The sequence below is a fragment of the Poromitra crassiceps genome (assembly GCF_964638095.1).
Source record: "Poromitra crassiceps genome assembly, chromosome: 1".
In the NCBI taxonomy this organism is placed as follows: Eukaryota; Metazoa; Chordata; class Actinopteri; order Beryciformes; family Melamphaidae; genus Poromitra; species Poromitra crassiceps.
The window spans coordinates 130,835,213-130,861,051 of NC_139623.1; the positions used below are offsets into that span (position 1 = coordinate 130,835,213).

The window sequence follows — 25,839 nt, forward strand, 5'->3', positions numbered from 1 at the left end:
ACGGGCAAACACTGGAGGAAGTAAGGGACTTTAAATACCTCGGGTCCTTTGTGAGTGAAGACGGCAGCTCCACAAAGGAGATCAAATCAAGAATCGGCATAGCAACATCAGCCATGACAAGACTGGCCAGTATCTGGAAAAGCAACACCATCAGCTTCCCAGTGAAGGTCAGACTTTACAAGTCACTTGTTCTCTCCACATTACTCTATGGCTGTGAGAGCTGGACACTCACAGCGGACACGGAGCGTAGGATACAGTCCTTTGAAAGCAAATGCTACAGAAGAATGCTACATATTTCATATAAAGAACACCGGACAAATGACTATGTTAGACAGCTAGTGACCTCCCATGCTGGAGACCAGGAACCTCTATTGTCAATAGTAAAACGTCGCAAACTGGCCTGGTATGGCCATGTCACAAGACACATCTCCCTGTCAAAGACCATCCTACACGGGACAGTAGAGGGAAAGCGGAGAAGAGGCAGGCAGAGAAAGTCCTGGATGGACAACATCAAAGAATGGACTGGCCGCAGCTTCCAAACCCTGCTAAGAACAGCTGAAGACCGTGAGCGATGGAGATCCTTGACTGTCCAAGCATCCACCATGACACCCCTACGGCCCTCTAGGCCATGGGATGAGTGAGTGAGTGAGTGACAAGTATAACAGGGCATATGAGTGCAAAAACAACAAGAGACACAACAAGCAATAAGGCAGTATAGTGATAAGACAAGTCAGAGACAGTGGCATATTCACTGCACATAGGTGCGCGTGTCGTGTGCATACTTTAGACGTGATTCAACATTTTAAATTCGGCGTATTTGACATACAGGTGCAAATAGCATATTCCTTATTAAACATACAATTAAACTCTGCGTTTTAAATTCGGCGTATTTGACATACAGGTGCAAATAGCATATTCCTTATTAAACATACAATTAAACATTAGACATACGTAATGGTAGCAGCTACAGTGCGGTACAGTACGGCTACTACACTATTTGTGTATGTTAAGGAGTCTCGTGGCCTGCAGGAAGAAACTGTTCCTCAATCGATTTGTGCGTGCTTTCGGAACCCTGTATCTTCTCCCTGAGGGTAGCAGGAAGAACAGGCTGTTGTGGGGATGGTTTGTGTCTTTGATGATCTTCAGGGACCTCCTGAGGCACCGCTGTTTATACAGTTCATGCAGATCTGGCAACTCACATCCTGTTACGTGCTGGGCTGCGCGTCTCACTCTCCGTAGCGCCCTGCGGTCCATGGTGGTACAGTTCCCGTACCAGGTGGTGAAGCCGCCAGTCAGCAGGCTTTCAATGGTGCCTCTGTAGAAGTCCCTGAGGATTTCTTTCCTTAGCCAAAATTTCTTCAGGCGCTTGAGTCCGTGTATTCGCTGTTGGGCCTTTTTGACAACAGTGGCGGTGTGGCCGGCCCAAGTCAGGTCCTGGTGGATATTGACTCCCAGGTACTTGAAGCAGTCCACCCTTTCCACCACTGTGCCGTTGATGGTGATTGGGGGGTGTGCGCCCCCCCCCCCCCCCTCCTGTAGTCTACAATGATCTCCTTGGTCTTGGAGACGTTCAGAGAGAGGTGGTTGTCCTGGCACCATTGTTCCAGGGCCCCCACCTCCTCTCTGTAGGCCGTCTCGTCGCTCCCCGAGATCAGCCCCACGACTGCTGTGTCGTCTGCAAACTTCACGATGGTGTTAGAGGTTTGAGTCGCCACGCAGTCGTGGTTGTAGAGGTCGTACCAGAAGGGGCTGGAGACGCACCCCTGGGGCTGCAGCCATCCGACCGCTTCAGCTCATTCAGAACGCTGCAGCCCGTCTGGTATTCAATCAACCCAAATTCTCTCATGTCACTCCCCTCTTCCGGGACCTTCACGGGCTTCCCATCACGGCACGCATTCAATTCAAAACACTGGTACTGGCCTACAGGGCAGTACACCAGACAGCCCCCCAGTACTTACAATCTATGGCCAGGCTCCAAATCTCTCACCGTTCCCTCCGCTCCTCCACCAGTGCAGGACGCCTCGCCCCTCCTCCACTACGGGCGCTCAAAAGTCGATCATCCCGTTCGCGACTCTTCTCGTCCCTGGCACCTCAATGGTGGAACGAGCTTCCACCTTCGGTCAGGACGGCCGAATCACTGCCGATCTTTCGGAAAAGACTAAAGACACACCTTTTCAGGCTCCATCTGGGCCCTTCTTGAACTAACTTCTTTCTCTCTTAACTCATTCATGGCCAAAGACGTCTTTAACGTGTTATCAGGAATAGCCCTCCCAGCCAATGACGTGTTTGACGTGTTTTTGTTTTTATTAGTGCAGCGCGTAGTTCAAAGACTTCCCCAGCCTGTGACATGGTATCAGGTCCCTGGCCTCAAAGTCAAGCCGACAACACGTGAACAAACACATACCGCAGCTGTTGTTTTGAAATTGAGCAGGAGGAAAGAACAGAAAACGGAGAAACGCTTCCTTGTGCAGAGAGGAGAAACGCCATTGAAACGCCCCTCGGCGCGCTGCACGAGCTGGTCGCCTTGCTGCAGGGCAGCGGACATGGATCAGTTGTTCGCGGTAGTCAAACCCGTGACCAACATGATCGATCCTGGTCCCTGGACCCCGTTCCTGTGTGCCAGCCCGAAAGAGACGAGACGGAGTCACAACTTTGTGAGGAGGAGAACAGCAGCCTCGCCACAGAAATTGCTTTCACACAGAGCCAAGCAGCACGGCCACTTTCCATGTGAGGGTGAGGAAGACTGGACTCCAATGCGACAGGACCCGGATGATCTCGCGGTAAGGAGTGTGTGTGTGTGTGTGTGTGTGTGTGTGTGTGTGTGTGTGTGAGAGAGAGACTACACTGATCTCTGCATTCTATGATCGTATAGTTTACTGAGACACTAGTACACTACACTGTCTCTGTACTAAATGTGATTATATAGTTTACTGAGGATATGTTGCTTTTATTTCAGATGAGGAGCCGATTGTGAGCCCACATCTCAGAATGAGGTCAGGACGGTCATTTAGGTCTGCTAAATGACGAAATGTAATGTAATGTAAAGAGACACACATGGGCCCCGCGCACACACACACACATTCACACTCACTCACACTGAGTAAACTGTATTGTTGAATGTAAAAAAAGCACTTCATGTATATATATATATATATATATATATATATTTTTTTTTTTTGTCATTTGTGTCATAACGAATAAAATTTACATGTCTGATGTCAATACAGTTCAAAATAAAAGAATTGAGAGCGAGTTCTGCCTGAGATAGTGTCCTTTACAAAAATGCAATTTTCTGCAATTTATCTTCTCAGAGACCTTTTTGGTGAAAACAGGGTGTATATAATTTGCTATAAGTAGAGTACAGAACATGCTAAAAGCTCACTTTTTTTTTCTGGTGAACCCAGAGACGTACATCTTCATTTTGAGGTATTGCAAATCACTTTGGTGCTAATAGATAATTTACTGTGGGTCTTGAAAGATGACCAACAATTATGAAAATCTTTGGCCTGTGCTAAATATTGGCAGTCCTAAACTGGCCATGAATGAGTTAATATGAAAGGTGTCATGCCAGAGCTGCTGAGTTAATATGAAAGGTGTCATGCCAGAGCTGCTGAGTTAATATGAAAGGTGTCATGCCAGAGCTGCTGAGTTAAATATTAAAGGTGCCATGCCAGAGCTGCTCTCTAATAGAGAGGTTGTTATCTCAGATTTTTAATTTGTTTTGTTTTCTCCCCTATACTCCTCTATTCACACACTTTATCTTTAATTACTGAATGATGAAATACAGGCGCTGATGCGGAGTGCACAGTTCTCCTCATGTGACAGTGTTCAACGCAAATGGAACGAAAAGGTGTGCAACATTTTCCTATAGGTTCCAGGTATATTTCAACACTCCTCTCTGCTCTCATTTGATCACTCACTTGAAGCATGTGGCACTACAGTACCTGGCATAGCTTTGCAGTTACAGCTCTATGACAGTGGGGGTGCTGAAGAGACCAAATCACCCCTAGTTCTGGCATCCCTGGAACTAAAGTTGCACGAAAGTTTCACCGTGTAAAGGTAAAGGTAAAGTCCCACTGATTGTCACACAATGTGTGAAATTTGTTCTCCGCATTTGACCCATCCCCTGGAGGAGCGGTGAGCGGCGGCGTGTGCCGCGCTCGGGAATCATATGGTGATCTAACCCCCCAATTCCAACCCTTTTGGCCCATTTCCACCGCTGGTATCAACGCGGCCCCGCACAGCTCGTCTCGCTTTTTTGTCTCATTCCACCGATCAAAAACGTGGACAGCCCGGGTTGAGTCGGGGTTGAGTCGTGCTGCTTTTGGTCCCTGCTCTGTTGAGGTTCTAGGGCTGTGGACCCGGTACCATACGGTGACGTGAAAACACTGCAGACGACTGATTGGTCAGGCAGAATCGTGTTTACTGTAGGCATCTACTGTCAATGCTGGATACCAGTTTAGTGGGGCTTACCTTATTTTCTGTTATTTCCAGAAGTTATTTCTTTTGTGTTGCTGCCTTCGGCTCTGGTGAAATAAAATCGATCTCCTTGCTCAGCTTTAACATGCGGTGGTTTTCAATTGTTTTGAGAGAGAAAAAAGTCCGCTCCTCGGGAAGCCCTTTGTAGTTGGCTCCGCTAGGCGGCAGGTGAAGCTGCGGTCTTGCCTGTTGAGTTGCCGCTGGGGTTCTCCCCGTAGCGCCTCTCCCGTCCCCACGCAGTGCATGCATGTGAGTTTGAGTAACACCAAAGTGATATCCATTCTCCTAGCCGATTGTCAAATTTGCCCATGTACACTGTAGGTCATTTAGAGGCACCAGTATTTCATAATCAGTTTAAAAGTTCCGTGTATGGATTTTTTTTTTTTTTTCATTTTTCATTTCACTATGATGACCAGGTGTGGGCGGAGGCAAGTAAACTTGCTATGGAAACAGAGTCTATATCAAGTAGAGCCGAGTAATACCAGATCGAGTAGAGCTGTACTGATCGAGTAGAGCTGTACTGTGCCGTTATATGTGGTGGAAATGAGCCATTTGATGCTGAGTGCCAAGCAGGGAGGCAATAAACTATAAAAAAGACTATAAAAATGGGACCGATTTTTATAGTCTTTGGTATGACTCGGCCGGGGATTGAACTCACGACCTCCCAGTCTCAGGGCGGACACTCAGACCACAAGGCCACTGAGCGGGTGTAAAGCCAGGCTTAGTTTTCTGCAGAGTTGAGACATAAGAGGTTTCCTCACCGCCAACGGTGAAGTTGACTTGCATCTGGAGATGCATCATGGCAATATCAGCCTGCTTGGTCTGTCTGTTATAATGTCTGTTGATGATGATCCGATCGACTCGTCGGGTCTGGACGTCTGCTGAGCTGCTATGGGAGTGCAGCCCAAGCATTGCCTCCCAGAACTGGAGGTGAAGGTTCTTACTGTGGAAGGAAGGGGTTAATGTTAGAGAATATACTGATTATGATTGTCACATTAGTTGGGTTTCCATCCCAATGTATCGGACATTTGTAACAGAATTTTCAGAAAATCGCAAAAGAAAAGGCGAAATTATGCGCGTTTCCATCCTCTACTTTTGTGCGAATATTAGGAATTGACATGCCTACTTGGAGATGTGCGACGGTAGATGTGTGCAGTTGTCTTGTAGTCATCAACCGAGCTCTATGAAAAACATGTTTATATAAAGTTTCCTGATTATCACCACTATTATCGCCACTCTTCAATTTAGAATACATATAATCCACCGAGAAGTTATTGTAAGTGAATAAAAGCACACCCCCTCACCATATCCAACAGCACTGTGTCTACGGTGGAATCCTACAAGTTCCTATAGGATCCATAATCTCCCAGGGCCTCAAGTGGGAGGCCAACATGAGCCTCTTCTAAACATGAAGTCTGGATCAAGTCTGGAACCGGAAAATATACTGCTCTGGCTAGCTGGACATTTTCCGGTTTTACCTTTCTAGACATGAGGAGTCTGTGTTTAGAAACAGCTGGAAATGGTCCGTATTCTCTCTGCCAGTGGGCGGGGGGAGGGGGTGCGGTAGCATGTATCGATAACAAGAAATGTGGGTAACACTTTATATTAACGTTCAGTTGTAAATCATTTATAAGTCTTTAGTTAATGATAGGGATGTCACAATATATCGTCCCACAATATATCGCGATATCAAAACGTGACAATATGTATCGTTGAGATGAAATATCATATCGTGAGAAAAAGAAGCTGAACATGGTGGCACTGATCTGCATCTGATTGCATGCTCACTCTCCTTTTCATTGCTTTGTTTGAACAGACGAGGGACGTTACAGACACGGAGGATGAAAATGGTGAAATTACTCAAATTAGCATGGAGGATGCCCCCTCAACTTACAAATCGATCGCAAAAAGAATTGTTATCGTTATCGTGAACCCAATATCGTGTATCGTATCGTATCATGAACTGAGTGTATCGTGACACCCCTAGTTAATGATGAACTAACCATTTACAAAACATGAATATACATTTGTAGATGATTAATGAATGCTATGTTAACATATACAAATGTGTTGTAAGTTATAAACCTTTAGTAAATGAAGCCTGAAAAGGTGTGTCTTTAGTCTTTTCCGAAAGATCGGCAGTGATTCAGCTGTCCTGACCGAAGGTGGACAGCTGACAATAGCAGACTCTATAATGTTGATACTGTATACACCTATCTGGACACGTAATATGCATTTTTGGTCAGAAACGTGATATTCTATTTATCCGTTGATTGCAGAAACGTACAATGTGACATTTTACTCTGGCGACCAAGCTGCAAATCTGATGCGAGTCTTGATTCTTTATTCGGATCCCCATTAGCTTCCGCTGTCATGGTCACTAATCTTCCTGGGGTCCACACAAAACCATACAACATAAAACATGCAATACAAACAACAACTGACATTCGTCAGTCCAACCTATTTAGCACAAGTAAACGTCTCTCACCCAAACACGCAGTGTGCAGCCGTCACCAGCCACTCGCTGTCAATCAATGAGGCTCCACACACGTGACGGCCCCTCCAATAGAGAGACACCATCCAAGGCCACGCCCCCTTCACAGCATCCACCCCGCCTACCACTCTGACACCTGGTAGGAGCAGAATGAGAAGGGCTGCGTTTCCCAACAAAGAAGCTTCTTAAGGTGTTAAGAAGCTTCTTAACAGGGGGTATGGTGGTGCAGTGGTAAGCGCTGTCGCCTCACAGCTCGAAGGTCCTGGGTTCGATTCCCACCTGGGACGTTGTGAACGCTGAAGGAATGCGTGCCCGTGCGCATGTCCTCGAGTGCACACCGCCCGGGTGGGGTCGTCAAAAGGGCCTTTCTGTGTGGAGTTTGCATGTTCTCCCCGTGCCTCCCGGGGGTTTCCTTCATATAGGAACCCCCTTCACCAAAACATGCAATATCCTGGTTGCTAATGTGGTTCCTCCTCTGGTCGTTAAGGGCGTCTGTTCGGAGGGAGGGGAACTGGTTGGAATAGCGTGAACCTCCCACGTGCTATGTCCTACCGGTGAAGCTTCCCCTGTCAGGTGAAAATAATTGGCTGGCTAACTGCCCATGTCTCGGAGGAAGCATGGAGCCAGTTTCGGCTCTCCCCAGATCGGCAGAGGGTGGAGTAGCAACCAGGATAAATAAATTAAATTAGCACTAATGGGGGATAAAAATGGGATACAAAATCGAAAAAAAAGAAAAAAGAAAAGCTTCTTAAGGAGTTAAGGAGTTAAGAAGGCTCCAAAGAAGTGTTTCCCAAACGCCTTCTTAACACCGCTAAAGAAGGCTCTTAAGAAGGGTTCTGTGAAAGGTGCTCCACAACATTCTTATTATAAAAGGAATCCATTCTGATTAGAGGAATATAGCCTACGGTAAAACATTTAAAACACAAGTAACCCAATTTTAAACACTAAAGGGTGCATGAAACAAAGGAAAAAGGGAAAAACACAACAGTGGACACTATATTATTATCTCCTTTTGCCTGACGCGGCTGAATCTGCGAGTGTTTCATCGTTAAGAAGGTGTTAAGAATGCCCCAGAACCTTCTTACAAAACCTTCTTAACGAAAGATCATCTTAGGCTAAGAAGCAATCGGGAAACGCGTTGGCTTCTTACGGGAGCCTTAACTCATTGAGTGCCAGCCACTTTTGGAAAACGGATGCTCCCAGTGCCAGCCCATTCAGAGCGTTTTCAGTGATTTCTCGAGGCCCACAGAATATTGTGTGATATTAGTATGTAAACACCGAACACGCACAAAGAACGATGAGACTCTATTGTATCATCAGCAAAAAAAAGTTTATTGATATCATTTTCCGTTCTTTAGTTATCAGCCGGAGAAGATAGGTTGATTTCACCAAAAACAGACGTTTCAGACTAGAAGCTGAGATAATGAGCCTTTTGTGAAATTAAGCATTTCAAGCAAATCACTGACTCTGAAGCTAATATTTTCTGACCTGAAACATCTGAACAGTAATTTCCTTCAATAAAACAGCATCCCCACCCAGGGCCGATTTTACACTTCATGGGCCCCTGGGCTATTCATCTCTGCAGGGCCCCCCCCTGTTTTTTTTTAACCTTTTTTAGCCGTATTTAAAGGAATATCTCATTTTAAATCAACATTAGGATTATACTGTTGTGATGTCATTATTCAGTATCTTCTCCTTTTCTCACTAACTTTCATGTACCACCTGCTCTCCTGTTAGCATTCTAACTTACAAACACAAACTGTAGGTTTAGCCATCATGTTCTTTCATAAACAGCCTGATTGGAAAGAAAACATTGCCACTGAGATGTCACAACAAGCACTTTTATTATTATTATTTAGTATTTATTATTGCTGTTATTATTACAGTGCACACACACATTCTCACAATTATTGCACAAATCAATCAAGCAGTATTCAAGTCTGTTCGTACCTGAAATGTCTTCTTCCTGACTTTTGCCGTGGCAAAGCGTTTGACTAGAGTGGTGAAGTCCAATGTTCTAACAATGTCACTTTCCAATGACATCAATGTCAAGTGGGTGAGCCTTTCCTCCTCTCGCTGTTCCGACCTCCCCTCTCCCAGCCCCCATGCCTAAACCTAACCTCCCCCAGACCCTAACCCAAAACCTAACCTCTCCCACCCCCACGCCTAAACCTAACCTCCCCCAGACCCTAACCCAAAACCTAACCTCTCCCATCCCCCACGCCTAAACCTAAGGTCGGCATTGCGAGTGGTCGGCATAGCGGGTGGACACCCTCTCACAGTGGATGTTATTACTCTGCAAAAAAATTTGAATGCCGTCAGTAAAAAAAACATTTTTTGCGAAGACCCTGGACAGGGGGCCCAAAAAAAAACCATCAAGGGTCCCAAAATTTTTTTTTTATTATTTTTTTTTTTTGGGCCCCTTGATGTCCCGGGCCCCGGGCTTCAGCCCGGGTAAGCCCGTTGGTAAAATCGGCCCTGTCCCCACCCCCCTCAACTGCAAACTCCTCCTCTGTGGGAGTGTCTCTGGTGGCTCTGCTCGAATCTCTGCTAGCTGCGTCAGGCGACGAATCTCTGCATGGAGCTGCCTGGGATAAACTCATCCCCACACCAACACACAGCTTGCATGCCAGAGCTGGGAGAAACTCACCCCCACACCAACACACAGCCTGCATGCCGGCGGAGCTGGGAGAAACTCAACCCCACACTAACACACAGCCTAACACGCACCCAGCGTCTATTTTCGGAGCGCTCCGTTTTTGTGCGCTGGCTCCCAGCGCGACACCGAAAAGCCAAACCGGACTGCTGAGAATGGTTTGGCCCTTCGGCGTCGGGTGCTGCTTTTCTGGCGGCTAATCGTGTGGAGAAACTATGCAGCAGAGACAGAGGGGCTCAGTTGTGGGAGCGGATTGACTGCTGTTCGCAGCTAACGTTAGCTCCAGCCAGAGCAATCTATACGGCTCTGGCTCCAGCATCGGTTTCCGTTTCATCACGGGGCTTCTTCTGCTGTTTTTCCTCACCTTTCTGTAATCTGGAGAGCACTGTCGCCACCTAATGGGTCCGTAAAATAGCTTCTACACATTCGACATCCCCCATCCTTTCACAGGAGATGCATCAGGCTTTGATCCACGCCCCACCGTCAAAAAACGCAATTGACGACTTTAGTCGTCATTGGCACTCTACGTTACTATTTGAATTGACGACGATAGTCGTCATTGGCACTCAATGAGTTAAGAAGGGTCAAAGAAGCTTCTTAGCGCTAAGAAGCTTTTGGGAAATGCATGCCTTCTTAACGAAAGAACATCTTAGAAGCAATTGGGAAATGTGTTTGCTTCTTACGGGAGCCGAAGGGTTAAAGAAGCTTCTTAGCGCTAAGAAGCTTTTGGGAAATGCAGCCAAGGAGTGAGTCACCACGCTGACACCTGATAGGAGCAGAATAAGAACGAGTTACAGTACCACACTGACACCTGATAGGAGCAGAATAAGAAGGAGGAGTCACCATGCTGACACCTGGTAGGAGCAGCACAAGAAGGAGGTGTCACCATGCTGACACATGATAGGAGCAAAATGAGAAGGAGTCACCATGCTGACACCTGATAGGAGGAGTCAAAGTCATGATAAAGCCAGAGACCATTTTATAGAGGTCCAAAGTCATGCCCTCTTTCGGTTTAGGCATACGAACCAAGGGCTTTCATCCGCCATTCTTTTTTCCATAGACATTTTGTAAAATGATTATAAACTTTTTTTTTACTTGACCAAGTGATTCAGCTATATTTAGGATCAGGAGAGAGCATATAACATACCAAACAGAATAAAAATGTAAAAAAAAAAAGATTCTAAAGCTATCTTATATTTTAGATTAGTAGTTGGCCTGACTTCATGACATTTTTCATGACATATATTATTTTGAAGCAGCAGGGACCAATGATTTAGCAGCGCGGGGGGGGGGGGGGGGTTGTCGCTGCAGCTAAATGTATATAGTGGAAACCCTGTGTAGTCTATTAGGTATCTCTGATTAAGCCCAAAGCACTCTGGGATGCGTAGTTGTAGTTTGTTTTTGGTACCTTGATCATTCCTCCTCTCTGCTGATTGGTCGGTCTCAGACGATCCTGTGCCACCTGTTTCCATGGAGACCAGACGAACACCACAAGCTGAAACACACAGATGCTGTTTGACACTCTGACACCTGTAATAAGCAACAGCAGCCCTTCTGACCAATTCTGAAGCTGACATAATGATATCGATGTAGTATGATCTAGTATTCCTCCTATAATATTCCTACAATATTCCTATAATATTAGTAGTCCTATCACATGTCAGTATTTACCTGGCAGGCAGGTAGCCTAATGGCCCAGGTAGCATGTATACTTTTTGCAACCCAGTTTAGGCGAAACCACGCCCACGCCAAAATGCTCACTTAAACGAATCTTTGCCCTAACTGCAAGATTAAACTTTCAGAAAACTTCACGCCAATTATAATTATAAAATACGAGAGTACGGAACTATCGCCCGTAGATCCTGGACATTTGTTTGGATGGTGAGCGATTCACAGCTTCCGGTGTTCTAAAAAGTTGAGATACTATGTATCTGAGTGTGTCGTGGTGAGTGCACGTCGCGAGTCGTGACCGCATTGCCGCATAGCGTTTTCATACAATCAGAGTGGCCTAGACAAATGGGCTCAGCAAGACAATTAAGTATTCCAAAAAGAATCCAAAGTATTTTGAATGTTACTTTTACTTGATTAATATAATAGAATGTTACAAATTAGATTTTGGACATGTTTTCAGTAATCTAGAATACGTTTAAAAAATAACCCTACCAACACTGCTCCTTGGCAATAAAAAATTATTAATACATTGTCGCTGTCCAATGAAAACCACGTATCTCGAAAACGGCAACTTTTCAGGAAATGGCAAAAACGCTGTCCTCTTAAAATACTGAACACCACGTCGTCAAAGTTGGCACGTCTTCATTATAGTCAGTTTCCCGCTGGATGTGTCATTTACATTATTAATATCTTACCTGAATAAGCTCAAATGATGTTGTTTATGTTATCATTCCGAGTTGGAGGAACTCTCTACCGGGGCCAGCAGCTGCGCATGGCTGCTTCCCTTCTGGAATGCACGGGCAGTGCTATGCCCAGTGGCGGGGGCGCACGGAGCACGAGCAGCGGAGTTCCCACTCTCCTATGGCCGACAGAGGGGCTCTGTCATGGGGTTGAGCAGTCTCGCACTATCGTAAACTTTATTCTCGTCAAAACCACTTCGATAAGGCATACTTTAAATAAGTTTGTAGCCCAGGGACAACCCAAAAACACCTTATTGATGTAAGGAATTTGGATAGAAATATGGATTTTGATATAGTTATTGATAAGATCCAATAAACGATATCAAAACCCTAGGGGCACCACCACTGCTTCTAGGTAATTTGATCAATTACCACTGCCGTAGGTCACAGTTGAATCAGACAATAATTTCTAAAGGAAGAGAGATCTTTAATCGACTGATATTATTAAAACAAGCACTGAACACGTGTTTTAACTTAAAACCTAATGCGTTTATTGAAACCAAATCAAACAAGCACCGAGCCCTCCCGGCTCGTCAAACACTTGGGGAATCAACAACTTAGTATAAAGATTACATTACCCAATAGTCAGTCATTCGTCACAATGATCATTTTGTACCATAAAACACACATGCGCTATGTTTCAGCAATCAATACAACAACAAAGCTTGCATTGATTACTCCTAGACATGGCAGAAAGCAACTTTGATCGGGGAGAAAAGGGGGAGAATGATAGCATAATTTTGGTTAAACTAAGGCCATGAAATGGGTTACTCTAACTGCACCAGATACCACAATCCCATCACAGTACCAGAGGGAAGATTATCAGCTTACTTTTGTCGCCCTCTCCTGGTTGCAGCGCGAAATGGACTGATCCGTTTCGGCTACACACCGTCAGGCGAAAATGAAGTCTGTCCATTCTCCTCTTATTGGTGATGGATTCTCAGGCCTGGAGACACCGTCTTGTGTTGCGGTGATTACCCAAGGTTGAAGCGTGCGGCAGATGACGAATCGATTGATATGTTATACGCCTATTAAGACTTATATCTCACTTCCCTGGCCGAGTAAATGAGATATTTAACCTTAACTCATTGAGTGCCAGCCACTTTTGGAGAACGGACGCTCCCCAGTGCCAGAGTTTCAGAGCGTTTTCAGTGATTTCTCGAGGCCCACAGAATATTGTGTGATATTACTATGTAAACACCGAACACGCCCAAAGAACGATGAGACTCTCTTCTATCATCAGCAAAAAAAAGTTTATTGATATCATTTTCCGTTCTTTAGTTATCAGCCGGAGAAGATAGGTTGATTTCACCAAAAACAGACGTTTCCATCTAGAAGCTGAGATAACGAGCCTTTTGTGAAATGAAGCATTTCAAGCAAATCACTGACTCTGAAGCTAATATTTTCTGACCTGAAACATCTGAACATTAATTTCCTTCAATAAACAGCACCCCCACCCCCCTCAACTCCAAACTCCTCCTCCGTGGGAGTGTCTCTGGTGGCTCTGCTGCGTGTGTCAGGCGAGTCTCTGCTGCCTGCTATGGCAGGCTCTGCTGCCTGCGGATCCACGTTCAGATGGCGGCCGCTCGTCGGGGGAGTCTGGATCGGGCTCGCTGAGTTCGTCTGCGTTTCTGGGGTTTCGGTTGTGAGCTGGGATGAAGCTGCGTCCGATTCTAGGCTTTCTGCTGCGTGTTTCAAAGTGCCTGCACCCAGAGTCTATTTTCGGAGCGCTCCCCCTTGTGCGCCGGCTCCCAGCGCGACACCGAAAAGCCAAACCATTCTCATGAGAATGGCTTGGCTTTGGTTTTCTTTTCTGGCGGCTAATCGTGTGGAGAAACTATGCAGCAGAGACAGAGGGGCTCAGTTGTGGGAGCGGATTGGCTGCTGTTCGCAGCTAACGTTAGCTCCAGCCAGAGCAATCTGTGCCGCTCTGGCTCATGCATCGGTTTCTCTTTCATCACAGCTTTTTCTGCTGTTTTTCTTCAACTTTCTCTAATCTGGAGAGCACTGTCGCCACCTAATGGGTCCGTAAAATAGGTTATACACCTTCAATAGCTACAATATTTTTACAGGAGATGGATGAGGCTTTGATCCACGTCCCACCGTCAAAAAACGCATTTGACGCCGATCAACGTCATTGGCACTCAATGAGTTAATTAAACTCTAAGAAAACAAATCGACAAAAGACTATTCCTAGATAAAAGAACGTGACTCGATAGGACGACGTCTCGACTTAGCTATTTAGTACACTTCTTTTAAGACTAGAAACAAACGGAAAATCGATATGAACAGTGCGGGGAAAGCCAGGTGTAAATCAGCCCCCCCCCCTCTTTGACATCCTGTTCAACACAGATTCACCCAAAAAGGAGATAAGAACTGTTGCTTCAGCGCCGAAGTGTGACATCTTTTGCATAACCCAGACCTTCAGTGTTATAGTTTCTGAGTGTGAGTTCACATTCCTTCACACTGGTAGAGACCGGTTGTCTCTGTTTTGCCATTTGTTAAAAGGGGATACTTGGGGGGGAGGGGGGGGGGGGCTGAGATAATTCCAGTGGATTTGATCCAGAATCACTACATTGATCTATTTACGTCAGACGATCCCAGAAACACACAAACCAAGCCAGAAACACAGCGTCGTTCGGTTCAGCAATGTGCCACATATGCGATGTGATGGGCAGGTCTAGCATCCAATGGGGTTACATGTTACATAGATTACCCAGTAAAACATGTGTTCATTGGGTTATTTAGACATCAAAACCTACCAGTAGATAGAGGAGAATGTTCCATTTATAGTGAAACGTAAAAATCATAAAAAGGTGGTGAGTGGTTTTCATCAGACAGCGACGACATGTAAATAGTTTCACAATTGTTACACATAGGCCTTTACCAGGGTGCAGGTACTCACGCTGGTTGTCACAGCTCAGTGAAATCACTCGCTCACCAACGCAACTTTCACTGAAACAGGAAAACAGAAAACAGACATTGACTCTGTTAATCTGACTATTGAGAGGTATATGAACCAAGCGATTTACATTCAATAAAATGTAAAAAAAATTGAATGCGTTATTTGAGCAAGTAAAACTATTTTTTATAAGCATTTTACAAAATGTCTAGGCTATGGAAACAAGAACGGTGGATGAAATCCCTTGGTTCGTATGCCTAACCTGGAAGTGGGGTCTCAATAGGATCTGGTCCTGATTTTGTAGCCTACCTGGTATTGAGCTGCACAGTGTTTTGTAGCCTACCTGGTATTGAGCTGCACAGTGTTTTGTAGCATACCTGGTGTTGAGCTGCACAGTGTTTTGTAGCCTACCTGGTGTTGAGCTGCACAATGTTTTGTAGCATACCTGGTGTTGAGCTGCACAGTGTTTTGTAGCCTACCTGGTGTTGAGCTGCACACTGTTTTGTAGCCTACCTGGTATTGAGCTGCACAGTGTTTTGTATACCTGGTGTTGAGCTGCACAGTGTTTTGTAGCCTACCTGGTGTTGAGCTGCAGTGTTTTGTACACCTGGTATTGAGCTGCACAGTGTTTTGTATACCTGGTATTGAGCTGCACAGTGTTTTGTATACCTGGTGTTGAGCTGCACAGTGTTTTGTAGCCTACCTGGTGTTGAGCTGCACAGTGTTTTGTATACCTGGTATTGAGCTGCACAGTGTTTTGTAGCCTACCTGGTATTGAGCTGCACAGTGTTTTGTATACCTGGTATTGAGCTGCACAGTGTTTTGTAGCCTACCTGGTGTTGAGCTGCACAGTGTTTTGTAGCCTACCTGGTGTTGAGCTGCACAGTGTTTTGTATACCTGGTGTTGAGCTGCACAGTGTTTTGTATACCTGGTATTGAGCTGCACAGTGTTTTGTATACCTGGTATTGAGCTGCACAGTGTTTTATAGCCTACCTGGTGTTGAGCTGCACAGTGTTTTGTATACCTGGTGTTGAGCTGCACATTGTTTTGTAGCCTACCTGGTGCTAAGCTGCACGGTGTTTTGTAGCCTACCTGGTATTGAGCTGCACAGTGTTTTGTAGCCTACCTGGTATTGAGCTGCACAGTGTTTTGTAGCCTACCTGGTATTGAGCTGCACAGTGTTTTGTATACCTGGTATTGAGCTGCACAGTGTTTTGTAGCCTACCTGGTGTTGAGCTGCACAGTGTTTTGTATACCTGGTGTTGAGCTGCACAGTGTTTTGTAGCCTACCTGGTGTTGAGCTGCACAGTGTTTTGTAGCCTACCTGGTGTTGAGCTGCACAGTGTTTTGTAGGCTACCTGGTGTTGAGCTGCACAGTGTTTGTAGCCTACCTGGTGTTGAGCTGCACAGTGTTTTGTAGCCTACCTGGTGTTGAGCTGCACAGTGTTTTGTAGCCTATCTGGTGTTGAGCTGCACAGTGTTTTGTAGCCTATCTGGTGTTGAGCTGCACAGTGTTTTGTAGCCTACATGGTGTTGAGCTGCACAGTGTTTTGTATACCTGGTGTTGAGCTGCACAGTGTTTTGTATACCTGGTATTGAGCTGCACAGTGTTTTGTATACCTGGTATTGAGCTGCACAGTGTTTTGTATACCTGGTATTGAGCTGCACAGTGTTTTGTATACCTGGTATTGAGCTGCACAGTGTTTTGTATACCTGGTATTGAGCTGCACAGTGTTTTGTATACCTGGTATTGAGCTGCATGGTGTTTTGTATACCTGGTGTTGAGCTGCACTGTGTTTTGTAGCCTACCTGGTGTTGAGCTGCACAGTGTTTTGTATACCTGGTATTGAGCTGCACAGTGTTTTGTAGCCTACCTGGTGTTGAGCTGCACAGTGTTTGTAGCATACCTGGTGTTTAGCTGCACAGTGTTTTGTAGCCTACCTGGTATTGAGCTGCACAGTGTTTTGTATAAATGGTGTTGAACTGCACAGTGTTTTGTAGCATACCTGGTGTTGAGCTGCACAGTGTTTTGTAGCATACCTGGTGTTGAGCTGCACAGTGTTTTGTAGCATACCAGGTGTTGAGCTGCACACTGTTTTAATTCGTAGCCTACCTGGTGTTGAGCTGCACGGTGCCGTTACGGTCGATGTTGATGGTGGCGTACGGTGACTGGTCCGCTAGTGCCGGCAGCAGTGCCACATGACCTGCTCTGCAGAGACACAACCAGCTGAAACACTCCAACATTTAGGGAGATTCGCCTATTTGCCATATTCCTGACAGTAAGACAAGAAGATAGATGCCCTTGGCCATTCCCCGTTCAGCTTCATGTTAAAATGATCGACTTTACAACAGGATTAACATGTTTACAGCCTGGTTCAAAACAGGTCGCCTGTCCAGTGATCACGCAACTCGTCGTTCATGGACAAATAGCAGGCAGAGCTGTAAACCCCTGGTCTCGCACTGTCTCATGTGAGCTGTGTGAAAACCAAGATGGCGATGGCCACACTTGGGCTTCAAAACGGGAGTCCAAAAACCAATGGGTGATGTCACACTGATCCATATTTTTCAGACAGTCTATATGGTAGCAATATGACTTTGGGTGATTGCTGTCAGAATGGGAACCCAAGAGACAATTTTATTCACAACGCTCTGTTTATATCTGCTAAGTAGCTACTGTAAAATGTTATTGCACATGTAAAACTGGATGTAAATGGATGTTCAGGGGTGTTTTCCACTCACGCACAATGACAGTTTGTTATTGTTGTCAGTTTGAATCCGTCTACATCGGGAAATGTACTGTACTGGGAAATAACTACGCATTACCTGACTCAAAGCCTCACATTGAATGACAACGTTCACTTTTTCACATTGCAATATCTGGAAACAGATCTGTATGAGCCTTTGTTTACAATCCTGTGGGCCTTATTTACACATTAACATGTACATTCTTTCATATATACATATTTAAAATAGACACTTTACACCACACTTTTTGTATAGTAGTTGCTGTAAATCTTTGCTTATCTATAAATGCACCCTTTTGACCTGCCTGTTTTTAAATTGTGCATACCTTTCCTTCTTCTTTTTTGTATGAGTACTATAGAGCAATGCAAACTGGAGTCAAATTCCTTGTATGTGTACATACTTGGCCAATAAAGCTGATTCTGATTCTGATATTTACATATATGTTATGTTGTACTGTACTGTATATTTATGTCATAGTGTGTGTAGTGTGGTTTCACACACACACACACACACACACACACACACACACACACACAGCTACCTGTGGCCCAGATAAGAGCAGGTGAGGTCAGACAGGTGAGAGGTCCAGCTGTGAGCGCAGACTGTGAACAGGCTGGAGTGAAACCATACCTGCAGAGACCCGTTCAGCCACAACACTGAAACACACACCGCCATTACATTATCTTATACATTCATGACAGCAGTGATACTAAATTAAAGCTTTAGTGCGTAACTTTTGTAGTACAGAACCTTTGTCTCACCCTTCTGGCAGTGAGAGTGCGTGTGCTGCATTCATGTGAGTGATTGTGGAAGAGTGGTTCATTTTAGAGTCAGCTTGGGCATCTGATCTCTAAAGTCCCCAAGATTTCGGGGGAAGCAATTACTGGCCAGGATTCTGACAGCAGTTTGGTGCTAGAAGTTTCCCAGACTCAGAGAGAGATCTGCAGCATTCAGTAACGTAGTTAGCGTAGCGTATGTGCGTATGTGTTAGGTAGAAGACTAGTGGATCCATGCGCAGACACTTGATACCTGGTGTCTCACCAAAAGCAACCAGGAAGATTCCCACTATGAGATCAGTTTATCAAAATGACGCCTGTAGGAAAATCAGATTTTCGTTGTCGGAGATTGAAGCTGTATCATCAGCCAGACAAGTCAGACCTCCAGGCTGACGGCTGAAGGCTCCTCTTCCGGGCTGCTGCTGAGAGGAGCTCAGCAGCCCAGAAGAGGAGCCTTCAGCAGGGCTGCTCTCAGCCTCTCACTGGGGGAAATTATCTGATCTCTGTGTTGATTAGCCTAATGTTTCCATGGCATTTTGATTAACTTTATGATTTAATTCCTTTTGGAGCAAATGTTGGTTTAACAAATTTAACCGTGAGGCTACATTGTTGTACCCCCCCGGTATAGTGTGGGTAGGGCAGCCAAACCTATAACCAAACCCAGTGCGTGAGCCAGGCTGCCTGGTCTATTCTCTGATTCTGTATATCCCACTGAGCTATATCTTATTTATGCCAATGGTATATGAGAGGAGCTTGTGAAGAACGAACATCCCCACAGTCAAAGCATTTCCCCGAGATATGCATATAAAAACGTTTGTTGCTTTAATAGCCTACCAACAATAAAACCTCTGTTTGTATGTGATGCTAACCCGTTAGCGATGAGCTAATGGCTGGTGGTTGTGTACTAGGCCTCATCTTATACCCGGGATGGGAGTTAACGTTATAAAACACATTTCCTGTCAGTTGGACAACCTGGTCAGTTCTGAAAATATGTCTATTATTGTGTTATTCCAGCTATCGTTATCGGTTGTTAAGTTATAGTAATATTAAGCCGATAAATAATGAAAAACAGCCGACTAGCGCTAACACTAATGCTAGCCTGCATGTTAAAAACCATTGTGTACCGATAACGTAGCTGGAGTAACTAATAAAACACATATTTTCGGAACTTACTTCAGTCCCCAACCAACATTAATTCCTCGCGCACCTTTCTCAAAACAATGTCCTTTTTATTGCGGTCCATCGATATGTCTGGTAGATAACATGATGAAAGCAGCAGTGTGTCCTGTCTATGTCAAACTAACGCTAGCTCTATATGAAGAGCCTGTCCAGCCAATGACGGCTTGAGACTGGCTGCCACAGCTGTCAATCATCCCTTTTTATCCCTTTTTATATGTCAAATAACTACTTAAAAACAAACTGATCAGAAAAATGACCACTTGCACAGGCATTAGCATGATCATAACTCTAAAATCTAAAATCTAAAATGATACAACCCTGTATGAGACCTGAACAGCCTGGAGGCGTACAAACAGCCTCACGTGTATTTATGTATCATATAATGAGGATATGGAGCGCGGCGTGACAGAAAAAGTGTTATTTACAGAGCGCATGCACCTTGCCCCATTTGCTCCCGTTATAGCCTGTTTGAGGAGTGTACTCGGTGCGACAGATCTTCTGTGGGGATCCGAATGAAACCAAAGGTATTTGGGTGAGTAAAACATCATATTTTAAGCTGGAAATGAGGACCGTGGTGTAAAAAAACGAAATTCTCCTTTAAAGCAAGGGGCGCGAGCGCGACGGCGAAGAGGGCCGGTAAAAGCGGGCAGCCCTGCTGGACCGAACGAAGTAACGGAAACCTGCTTGACTTATCACCATTGGTTATAATGGAACATGACGGACTAGCATATATGGGATTTTGAGATCTGGTGTGCCGCTTCGAGGGCGGGAAGAGCATTTTCAATCTCCAGTAATCGTCTCTCTTTCTCTTTCTTGGCCGCAGACTCGTATGAGATTATATCCCCACGGATAACAACCTTTAATGTTTCCCATAATGTGGAATCTGATACTTCGCCGTTGTCATTAAACTCCATAAAATGTTTTAATTTGGTGGTAATATATTCTATAAATTTCCCTTCGGCGAGTAAGGAGGCGTTGAAACGCATTGAGTAAGATGGTTTGGGAAGAGAGAGATTCAAGGACATAGTCAAAGGGGCATGGTCAGAGATCAATATGTTGTGATATTTTGTATTGGTGATGTGTTAAATTGATCTGGATTCTACTAGAAAGTAGTCTATTCTACTATAAGATTTGTGAGCGTGTGAATAAAATGAATATTCCTTTTCAGTAGGGTGCTGGACGCTCCAGATGTCTACCAAATTCCTGGATTTCATCAAATTATTTAGGACTTGCACCGATGAGATGTTTGGTGGCGGGCGTGAAGATAGTCTGTCCAAGTCTGGGTCAAGATAACAGTTTAGGTCACCTCCAATTATTATATTCAAATTATTGTCGTCAGGGAGCAAGTCAAAAAATGTCTTAAAAAAATCGGGGTCGTCTATGTTTGGGCCGTAAATGTTAAGTAATGTCAAAGGAAATGAATTGATGGTGACTGAAACTAAAATATATCTACCAAGAGGGTCTGAAGTCATAGAGGTCAGTTGAAAAGAGATGTTTTTCTTAAAAAGAATAGCCACGCCACGTGCGTGAGACGAAAATGACGAGACATAAACCTGAGAGACCCAACTACACCTCAGAATACGTTGGTGAGTGGCTTTAGTGTGAATCTCCTGCAAAAATATAATATCCACTGATAAGGATTTCAAATATCTAAAAACGTTTTCCCTTTTTACCCTCTGACCAAGCCCCTTCACATTCCACGAAGCAACCGTTATATCTCCCCCCCCCATCTGAACCCTACCCCGAGGTCCAGCCATATGTAAACAATAAGAAAACCAAAAATAAGCACAAATAGACATAGCAAACTAGAGTGACTGGCAGCATTGTAATACAAAACAAAACACAGTAAACCTTAAAAACAAAAATAGTGAACAATAACCCCCACCCACCCCCCCGTGTCTTCCCAAACAAGACACATTATATCCCTCAATCACTGTACAACCAACTGACTATCCAGCGGCGTATGCCCCCACATTAAAGTGTCAAATATACGCCACTGTAAAACATAGAACACACTTTACCTGCAGTGGGCCCAACAGAGAAACAAAGAAAACCCCCCCACAAAAAACAAGCTTGGTTATAGCTGTATGTTTACATGCACATTAACAGACATCATTGAATGAATCACCTAATTATTAAGTGGTCATGTAAACGGAATCCCCTACCAGACAAAGGATATAAACTTTGGTCCCAAAGAACAAAGGCTTAAAATCACTGCACGCCTTGAGTCTCGATCCCTGAAGCCTAAGGATCAAGTCAAAAATATTGGCATTATTATTGATTCTGATCTCAACTTTAACTCCCACATGAATTGTCTATTTTGATCATCTATTCATCATTTTGAGCCATTTCTGTAAGGAAAATGTCCTAATTCTCTGATTCCAGCTTCTCAAATGTGAAATGTTCTGGTTTCCTTAGATGGTAAATCCTCTTTTAGTCATCTGTGACAGTATTCTCCTTTGTGTACCCTCTAACACATTACAGTTCTTTCATTTCAGTGTTAGCTGTTTTTCAGCACAGCTAATTTCTCCCTCACTTCAGCTGTTAATAACCTTCTGTGAGGGCTTTTGACTTACAGGCAGCATTTCTACATGTTAACCTCAAGTTTTGGAACTTTGACCATGTTAGCCCTAGATATCTGACATCATAACAGTATCCCTGGATATGATGTGCCATGGCTGCAGTTATGGAAATCGCCGGCTTCACGGGCTCCCAAAATCATGACTGACAGACAGACAGACACTGCCCACCCACCTTGGTGCGATCGTGCAAATGTGCGCCATAGGCTCATACTACATCAGAGTTGCTTGAGCGACATCACTGATGACATCACAACTGCCTGAGTGACATCACAGTTAGCAATCAGTGGCTTGAGTGACATCACTGATGACATCACAATTGATCGAGTGACATCACTGATGACATCACTGATGACATCACAATCATGGCCACACACACTGCCACCCACTTTGCCAATTTTAATTAAGAAGATAATTAGTTGTGTCTTTCTAATATGATACACTGGTTTGAATATGCAGTAAACCGTTTCATTTGCAGATAGGCCAGTGCATGCAATATATAATAATCAATTTATATTAGTAATGTATCTCTGGGGGAATTTCCACCAATACAAGGCTTCATACTAGACGAAGAAGTGATGTGAAGTCTGACTCAAGACCCACCCTACTCTGCCTCTGATTTGTGGTTGAGTTTGTTCTGAGGGTAAGTCAATCAGAGGTAGAGTAGAAGTGACATGTCAAAACATTTTTCTCCACAGTTTAAACCTGTGTGTGTCAATGGTAAGAATGTGTCAATTTGAGAATAAAATGACATAAAATTTAAGAAAAAAGTATTTTATGCATTTAAAATACACAAAATACAAGGTCTGAAAGTATCTTGATACAAATTACATCTTATTTTTCTCGGTCCAGCCAAATACAAATTACAAAATACACAAATGTATTTGAAATACGTATTTTAAATACATGTATTTAAAATGCTGCCCATCTCTGGCTGTCCGTTACAACAATTATATATATGTCAATGGTTACAACACATACTCATGGAATGTAGCCTAACTGTTACACACAAGAAAGAGAAAGGCTGTATGCTGCTGTATTAAGCCTGGGCACAAAGACTGTCTGTATCATTGAAGAGCTGCTGAATCCCACTGAGAATCAGGCAAGGACTGTGAAAGCAGTCCTTGAATTCATCGCTGCCACAGGAGTACTCCTGTGGAATTAGAAACACCATAAACAGTAATATTTCCAACCAGTGAGAGGCAGCAATGTGCCGTAAGGCATCTAGTCTGCCGGAAAGCTATCAGAAGAAGAAGAAGAAGAAGAAGAAGGCTGCCCATTACACCCGGAAGTTGACACAGCGAAAAGGGCGGGTTTTTGTTGTTTAAACGGACGCGGAACGCTCATCAGTTTAAAAGAAGAGGAAGAAGAACGCTCATCATCAGTTTGTTTTGTCGTTGAACGGAGCTACCTATGGTAAACAACAGGTAAGTGTTCATTTATAACGTAGCGTCAGTTACATTAGAACAACAACAATATCAGCTACCGAACCTAGCCCCGTCGTCTAGCCGAAATAGTTACGACGACAGGGCTACTGCTAACGTTACTTTCGGTTACTTATACCATTTGATTTTTCCGTATACCGTCTTACCGTCTTCTGGCAACTAATTGTGATGGCTGCTACCTTTAGGAAAAGGGCACCGGCTCTAGTAGGCGGGCCAATTAGAATCAATTCATTCCCCTTAAGTCAATCAGAAAATCAGCTTTTTATCATCTTAAAAATATAGCAAGAATTAGGGGCTACATGTCCAGACAGGATCTAGAAAAACTAATTCACGCCTTCATCTATAGTAGGTTAGACTACTGCAATAGCCTTTTCTCTGGGCTCTACAAAAAAGAACTTAGGCAACTTCAGCTCATTCAGAATGCTGCTGCTAGAGTTCTAACGAAGACTCAAGGTCCTTACACATCGGGAGCGATGCGAATATACGGCACGAAATTGCGATGCAAGTTTTGACCCACCTGTCAATCACAGCCACATATGTGTACACGTCGGAAGCGAATTTCTGAAAAATCGACCGTGGTTCGAAAAAATAAACACCGCAATAACGCTGGGCGAAACTTCGCCGTTGGTATGCACGGTTGCATTGACTGATATAGGTTCGGAAAATATTATTGATGTGCGAATTAATCGCACGAAAAATACGTGCTCGGTGTGTAAGGACCTTAAGAAAGCTGATCATATCACTCCAGTCCTTAATTCCTTACACTGGTTGCCAGTGTGTCATAGAATAGATTTTAAAATACTGTTATTAGTCTATAAATCACTTAATGGCCTAGGTCCAAAATACATCGCTGAATTGCTCCCACGCTACGAACCGTCTAGACCTCTCAGGTCAGCAGGGTCCAGCTTATTAACTGTCCCTAGGATCAAATCAAATCATGGGAAGGCCGCATTTACCCACTATGCTTCTGCTAGCTGGAACAAATTGCCTGAAGACCTCAGATCTGCCCCAACCTTACTTACTTTTAAAAATAGACTAAAGACTTTTATGTTTACCGTCGCTTTTAACTGCTGACAGCTGTTTCTATTGTAATTACTGCTAAAAACTGCAGGTCGGGGGGATGGTTCTGTAATACGGATATACTCACAAGAGTGTGAGGTGATGCGTCAGGAGGGACGCACGCGTAAGGGGAGCTTACTAGAGCCGTACTTGTTTTAAGCAAGGTTTAGAGAAAAAAACGACCTGTTTGTCGACGGGCAAAAGATGACGCAAGGTACAAGCGGGGGTACTGTATGCTTGGCGTCCAAACTGCAGTATAGAGGAAAAGAGGACACCGTACCCAGACCTGAGTTTTATGTGTGTGTAGTCATGTTTATAGTCATGATGTCGGGGGACTCAATATAGATAAATTGATTTATTCTATTATGCAAACCCAATGAGTCCTCTATAAGTTTTTAGCTCTTTTTGCAACTGCTGCGCCTGTTGCTTAATGCACTTTTTATACTCTTTTTTAAAGTTTTGTTGTGATGTCCATTTTATTCTCTTCTTTTATTCTTTTATTTTCCTGTCAACCATTTTATGTGAAGCCTCTGTGTATGAAATGTGCTATACAAATACTTGACTTGACTATAAACACACCTAGGTTCCTGCTGAATCACCAGGCCTAGCCATTGCAGTTAAAAAAACAACTAAAAAGTGTGAAATCAAACCAGTGCCAGCTATCTGACTGATTATTCTCAGTTATCTGTTCATTGTGTGCATGTGAACGCACACACGTAAGAAAAGGTAGAAGGCAGTAAGAAAAGGTGGCCAGTTATCTGATTGTTATCAGTTGTTTGTTCATTGTGTGCCTGTAAACAGTAACACACACTAGTAAGAAAAGGCAGAGGAATCGCTTACTTACTTAAGCCCAGTCAACCAAAAAAACTAAACAAAAACAGACTGGCTATTAGTTACAGTGAGGAAAGAAAAGGCAGATGGATCATTTACTCACACCCAGTCATTCATCAATAATAATACTAATATATAAAAAAAAGACTGGCCATAGTTAGTGAAGGGAAAAATGCAAGTGAATCGTTTACTCACTCAAGGCAAGCCCAGTCATTCATAAACAAATAGAAAATAAAAACAAGACTGCCTAACAGTGAGGAAAGAAAAGACAAATGAACGGTT

General features: G+C 44.1%; 1 protein-coding gene across 1 annotated transcript in view; it reads right to left on the reverse strand.

Moving 5' to 3' along the window:
- The window catches only part of LOC310773199 (enteropeptidase-like), a gene marked incomplete at both ends in the record, with an annotated part of 66,079 nt that overhangs the window by 18,460 nt on the left and 21,780 nt on the right, over positions 1 to 25,839 (reverse strand). Inside the window, 7 exons of the mRNA XM_083633097.1 lie at positions 5,241 to 5,422; positions 6,968 to 7,109; positions 10,430 to 10,483; positions 11,038 to 11,124; positions 14,946 to 14,995; positions 17,057 to 17,152; positions 18,230 to 18,344. Of these exons, the coding sequence (XP_083489223.1) occupies positions 5,241 to 5,422; positions 6,968 to 7,109; positions 10,430 to 10,483; positions 11,038 to 11,124; positions 14,946 to 14,995; positions 17,057 to 17,152; positions 18,230 to 18,344 (726 nt within the window). The remainder of the gene's footprint in view (positions 1 to 5,240; positions 5,423 to 6,967; positions 7,110 to 10,429; positions 10,484 to 11,037; positions 11,125 to 14,945; positions 14,996 to 17,056; positions 17,153 to 18,229; positions 18,345 to 25,839) is intronic.